The sequence below is a fragment of the Lingula anatina genome, chromosome 2, assembly GCF_051362555.1.
Source record: "Lingula anatina isolate TDL-2025a chromosome 2, LinAna3.0, whole genome shotgun sequence".
In the NCBI taxonomy this organism is placed as follows: Eukaryota; Metazoa; Brachiopoda; class Lingulata; order Lingulida; family Lingulidae; genus Lingula; species Lingula anatina.
The window spans coordinates 29,314,773-29,320,772 of record NC_141768.1 but is presented as its reverse complement, the minus strand read 5'-3'; the positions used below and the strand labels follow the sequence as shown (position 1 = coordinate 29,320,772).

At 34.8% G+C, this 6,000-nt stretch overlaps 1 protein-coding gene across 4 annotated transcripts in view; it reads right to left on the bottom strand.

Moving 5' to 3' along the window:
* Positions 1 to 390: 390 nt before the first annotated feature.
* Positions 391 to 6,000, bottom strand: part of LOC106167966 (Golgi-specific brefeldin A-resistance guanine nucleotide exchange factor 1-like) — a 29,429-nt gene continuing 23,819 nt past the window's right edge. For all 4 annotated transcript variants that reach the window (XM_087003749.1, XM_087003748.1, XM_087003750.1 and 1 more), the window contains 9 exons: positions 5,295 to 5,485; positions 4,815 to 4,959; positions 4,337 to 4,467; positions 3,896 to 3,997; positions 3,435 to 3,548; positions 2,723 to 2,882; positions 2,199 to 2,462; positions 1,614 to 1,822; positions 391 to 906 (listed from right to left, as the gene is read on the bottom strand). In XM_087003749.1, the coding sequence (XP_086859875.1) occupies positions 853 to 906; positions 1,614 to 1,822; positions 2,199 to 2,462; positions 2,723 to 2,882; positions 3,435 to 3,548; positions 3,896 to 3,997; positions 4,337 to 4,467; positions 4,815 to 4,959; positions 5,295 to 5,485 (1,370 nt within the window). In that variant the 3' untranslated portion in view covers positions 391 to 852. The remainder of the gene's footprint in view (positions 907 to 1,613; positions 1,823 to 2,198; positions 2,463 to 2,722; positions 2,883 to 3,434; positions 3,549 to 3,895; positions 3,998 to 4,336; positions 4,468 to 4,814; positions 4,960 to 5,294; positions 5,486 to 6,000) is intronic.

The following is a 6,000-nucleotide window of genomic DNA, read 5'->3' as shown; positions in this document are numbered from 1 at the left end:
ACCAATTTCAGATGTGAAAACCAGGACTGACCCAGTACTCAGGTCATGTAAAAATATGAGGGGATTCTTTATGAGAAAATCTCCTACTGCATTGGGTTTAGACCTTAACAATCTATAAAATACTGGTTACATTTGAAAATGAGATGGGAGGGCTGAAAACAATTTGAAATACCCCAAAGTAGTGCAACAGTACATAAATCAAATGTAAAATACTTGAAATTCATCAAAATATATCCAAGTTATATGTCAAGTTCAGCATACACCCAATTTTTAAAATGCGACTTATGTATATGACATTTTAAGACAGTCACCCAAAACATGATCACTTCCATCTTGTTGCAATCAATTTGTAGATTGATATGTGCTAAGAAAGTCAATACAAACACAATCAACACTGTGAACTATGTTTTTATTGTTAATGTATGTTTGGCTTTATTCTTATTCGTGTATAGTTTCAGTAAACAATTTTAACTGATCTTGTCAGCATGTAGTTTCACATATTTTGTAAGGAAATGCAGCATATAGTCTTTCTCAACTGTTATTACTTTTTTCACTTCATCCATTACCATTTCTTCACAGTAATAAAATCAAAAGCTGCTGAAGTGAGCAATTATATCACTCACAGCACAAGCCACTATGTAACCAAATCACAGTGGATTTATAGCTGTCACTCGGTAATTCAGTCAGTTTACTGATAAAATTGTACAGTGTCTCATTAAGAAATTCAGTGCTTATGAATATGTTAATAAATTAAACATCAAATGCTGTATCTTTTCATCTTATGGATCCTGTCACTAGTAAAAACCACTGTAAGTGATCTTGGGGGGGGGGGGACAGTAGTGATATCTTCTCTCACTGGTTAGAAGAGACCATATTGTTGGCATCACTCACTTTCTCAGGCGTGTTCTGAAACATATAAACAAATGTGTAAATAGCAGCAAACTATGGCAATAAATAAATAATAAAAATCTAAAAAAGCACTTATTTTCTTTCTTAATATGAGAAATACAAATAACAACAGAACGCTGGATTCAAATATTAAAATAAAGAGGTGCACATGGTGAAAATCTCACTTTTAAAAATCGTACATGAAAAGATATTCTTAAATATATATATTTTTTCATTTAAATTTCACATTGAAATTAAAAAAAAAAAACATTGCTGTTAATGCCAACATATATAAATCAAGGGAACATATTCATAAACAGATTGTATAAATTACTCTATTACAAATCAAAACATGTGTTTGACATTCAGGATTAACAGCAATAAGCACTTAATAATAGGCAGAATAATGCATTATCTAATATCAACTCCAACATTCAATGTGTTTCCCATGTAAATGTCCAAAAGATAATATTCTTCTCACTACCTTCAACATGGAGAGCTAAAAAATTTTAATCTAAACAAATATACACACATTTGCAATTGCTCCTGCAAGTGTGTATGCTGAGTAAAAGTACCAGACAATTCTTATAAAAGAGACCAGAAGCAATAACATATTATGCTCTTTCTATCTCTTTACATAAATCAGCAGAAAACCTGCACAAATCAGTCATCAATCAAAGATATCCAGTGAAGCTTTCTTTCGGTTATTCCAATTAGTTAAGTACCTGTGGTGATAACAGAGGCATTCCTGCCTGTATCAGGTCAGGGTTCAGCAATAATGGCACTTGATGCTGGTGCTGTAGAGGCTGTAGAGGCATGCCTGGCTTCAGTGGGGAGACCACTGTAGGCAGAGGAGGGTGCAGGATGTAGGTGGAGGTTGGGGGCAGTGGAGTCTCATCTGTCAGGGGGCTGGCAGGTCTCATGGGGCTGCCTCCTAGAATACAGTTTGATCTGGTTACATGAATGTGAAGGAGGCAAACTTCAGAATTTTATGCATGATAACCACAAGAAAGGAAAGCAATTAAAGCTAGCATAATGGAGGAAAATCAAATACATTTTTAATAATAATAATAATAATAAATTTTAAGGCTAAAATTCATTTAAAATGTTCAGTAGACTTTACATAAAAACAAGTATACGATAAACTTTTTGAATAAAAACTTTATGAACACTACATACTAAATATATAATAAAAGTACCACTTTATTTTAACATACATCTTTCAAAATCTTATATTCAGCTCTTACAAATGCCCAAGAAGTTTTATGTGGCTTATTCCCACCATAAGCCCAACACTAGAGAAATCTTACCTGAACCCCATGTGCTTTGCGCCACCACACCGTTGGTCTGCTGTGGTTGCTGTAGCTGTTGTTGTATTGGGTGCAACTGTGCCACTGATTGCTGCTGCTGACATTGCTCAGGCCCAGGTTGTTGTTGTTTTTGTTGTTGCTGCTGCTGCTGCTGTTCTGCAGGTTGTTGTTGTAGTAGAGGAGTGTTTGGTTCAGCTTGAGAGTTATGTTCAATAACCTGTGGTTCAGGAGGAGTGGTCTGTTGCTCGGTTGGTTTCTTCTCTTCTGTAAACCAGAAATATTATAAGAGAAAATTATTACTATAATGTGATAAAATAATTTTCACAAAATATTTGTATTTATTTCAGGCAAACTTATCTCACACACAAAATGCTTAAAATAGTGTTAAATACTTTCTATTCTTTCATTTTCTCTACACAAGCAAACTTTTACACCTCAAAGGGCAACTAAGGTGTAGAATGAAAACAGTGGACTGAACAATTCCATTTCTTTCTATCACATTTAAGAAAAGGTTGCTGGTTTACCTGGTGGCTTAAACAATTCTGTTCTAAGAGTTGGTAGAAAACTGTCAATTCTATCCCAGGTTAGTTTCCACAACTGTGACTCTTCCTCCTCAGGTGTGAAGATCCTTGCTGTCTCCATCACCAGTAACATGTTCTTCAGTGACTCAGGAATAGCCTCATACTGAAAACAAAAATCATGAGTTTGGCAATACTATGTCTTTTATGTCAAAGACACAACCTTCTGTTCAAACACTGCTTTTGTATAAGAGTATTTGTATAAATAAAAGTGTACCAGACATAAGTTGGAGTACACCCGGCATTACACAATGATAATTCACCATCTTCACCCAGACATCATCAAAAACAATGATTAATCCTAAATGTTTGACTTTTTAGGCTTTTAATTAAAACAAAGATACTTTTCATTTATATATCATAAAATGACAAAGAAGAGTTCAAGAGTTTACAAATCAAGTACTACCCTTTAGCAAACAGCCCTACACATATTCAGTGGTAATAGCATGTCACTTAGGCTTCGTTCACATGCAATGTCTATTTTCTAAATTCTATTTTCTATTTGCGGTATGTCTTATGATCACGGTCTGTGCCCTGAATATCCCGCCGCGTAATTACTGGCAGCGTGAGCCAGTTACTTATAGTAACTTATAGTAACTGGCTCGCGCTGCCAGTAATTACGCCGAAGCCTTAATGTGCATAGGATTAAGTTTCTTACCAAGAGGTCACTCTTATCAGCATGCATGTATTTGTCCATGTAATCCAGTATGGTCAGCCACAGGGCTGTAAATGTGGGCAGGGAAAGCAGTGGATTCAAGTGCTGTAAGAAAACCTGGAACAAGAAATTAATATCAAAGTAGATCATTTAGATTTATAATCATATTCACGAGATAGACAAAATCATTAATATAGTATTATTAAATACTTTATGATCATGATTTTTTCCATACATATACTTGGCGCTTGATCTATTTACAAACAAAATTTTTATTAATAATTTTCCAGTCAATTTACCATGGAAAATCTTTCAGCTAAAAAATTTAAATCTAAAGTTAAGAATATCCAAATATATGTCAAACTAAACTAATCTTTTGACTATAAAAACCAACAGTTCACTAACTAGAGTCAAGTTTTGGTTTGCATTTAATAGCATTTCACAATGTAACACATCAAGGGTACCTTGCAGAGTAAAGTAGATCCTCTCATCCTAGTCTCCTCCAGTCCCACAGGATCTTGCGTGCAGATGTTTTCTAGAAGTTTGGCAAGAAGTGGGAACAGGACCTATGCAGGTGAATAGAAGTAAAGTTACATATTTTATGCTTTCTATGAACAATTAGATGCTTAAAGCATAAATAATATCATATATCTTAACTGACCTCTAGAGGGCACAGGTCATTTAATATCTCCCAGACCTAAGACTTTCAAACTTGTCCTTACAAAATTACTTTCTTCTCTGTGATCTTCTGGCTAGTATTTAAAATGTACATAAATGTATATACAAAGGAGCTTCATTCATACTCAAATAAATTTGCTCACCACAGGAAAAAATATTTTTTAAAAATATAATGCCAAAAACTGACATTGCAAAACTGAGAAGATTCACATCAAACTTCTAATTACCTTATTAAAACAGGATTCCCATTCTGTAGGGGACAGAGTTTGCAAGTCATGGACCAGTAAAGCCCTCTGTAGGTATGTAAGTGCTTGACTTCTAACTGCTCTCCTGGCATCACAGCAGAGGCGAGCAATACCTACAACAAAAAAGACATTTATGTTATTTTTTGATAGAGGCAAAATAGAGTAAATGGATTGAAAATGTTCTTCCCTTCACTACCCCCAATGTGATTTATTTTCTCAGAGGCCACTACAGTTAAAATGTTTTGATGTTAAAGTGTAAAACAAAAAATGTTGGAAATACACACTCCTCCAACCATGTTACATTTTACCAAACAATATTTTCTAATTTAGGGCACTATCCTATGACAAACTTGAGAAATATACATTGCAGAAATTTTTCTTATTAAAAAATTGCTGCATAACCTATATAAAAACTATATAAAATTTCAAAGCCGGTGCTACCCGACATTACTTTACATACCCTGCAAAAGTGGACACCAGCATTTTATCCACAGAGTGCCAGAGCCAGCATCTATACTATCTTTTCCCTGCCCATCCTCCTCCTCTGCCCAGGAACCAAATATTGAGGCTGCCCTGGTGTGTAAGGTGTGCATCAAATCCAGAAGCTGAAGCAAAGTTTGATAATGGTTACTCAGAAAAAAAACCCTAGCATTACAACTCTGGATCTGTGTGCATCAAATCCAGTAGCTGGAACAAAGTTTGATAATGGTTGCTCAGAAAAAAACTAGTATTACAGCTGTGGTATTTTTAACATAATGAGAACTGAAAGTATTAATCAATGCCATCCACTGATTACAAGTCCTCTATGCTGTTAAGTTAAGCCAAGTCGCAACAGTTGGCTTTCAGCACTTAACCCACTGCTGGGCCATATCAAACATTAAAAAATAGTCTACATACATGCAAACATATTACAAAATAAACATGAATTCACAAAAGGTACCTGTATTGATAGCGAGTGATAAGCTCCAGTAGTGTTTTCAAACTCTTCTTCATCATCCGAGTTTGTGACATGTGCTATGTGAGCAGGAGAGGATTTGGATTTTTTCATTTTATCTCCTTTTTTTTGACCATGTTTGTGGCCTTTCTTTTCATGAACTTTTGGCTTTAAAAGATGTTTGTTTAAGTGGGAGCCTAGAAGTAGAGGAAATGAAGAGTTCTGATCATTTCAGATGTTCTTAAAATATTGCCTCCATCCATACCAAAACATGCACCCACCAGATTTCAATTTCAAACATCCTTCAGACATAGCCATAGATTTTCTTTATTAAGATATTCACTGCCTCGCACACCAAAGATAGAAATATTTGAATGAAAAAGTAAGATAAACTGGCACATTAATTTTTCCAATTTTTTTTTCTGTCACTGTATTCAAACAATCTTAATCCTTTGTAACTCATATAACTATACTGCTCTTGATATATATCAAGCAAAATGAAGTTTCAATCTAGATATGACTTAAAGTTACATGTGAAGCTAGCTAAGATGTGACACATATAAACCACTTCTACTAGTTTCCTATATGACTCAAATAAAGTCGACACACCTACGGATGGCATTTGGTCAGCATTTAGTGGCAATGATAGACATGTCAACTCTCTTCAAACGCATCCTTAACCCAGTAAAGTTAGCCCCAATCTTGACACACG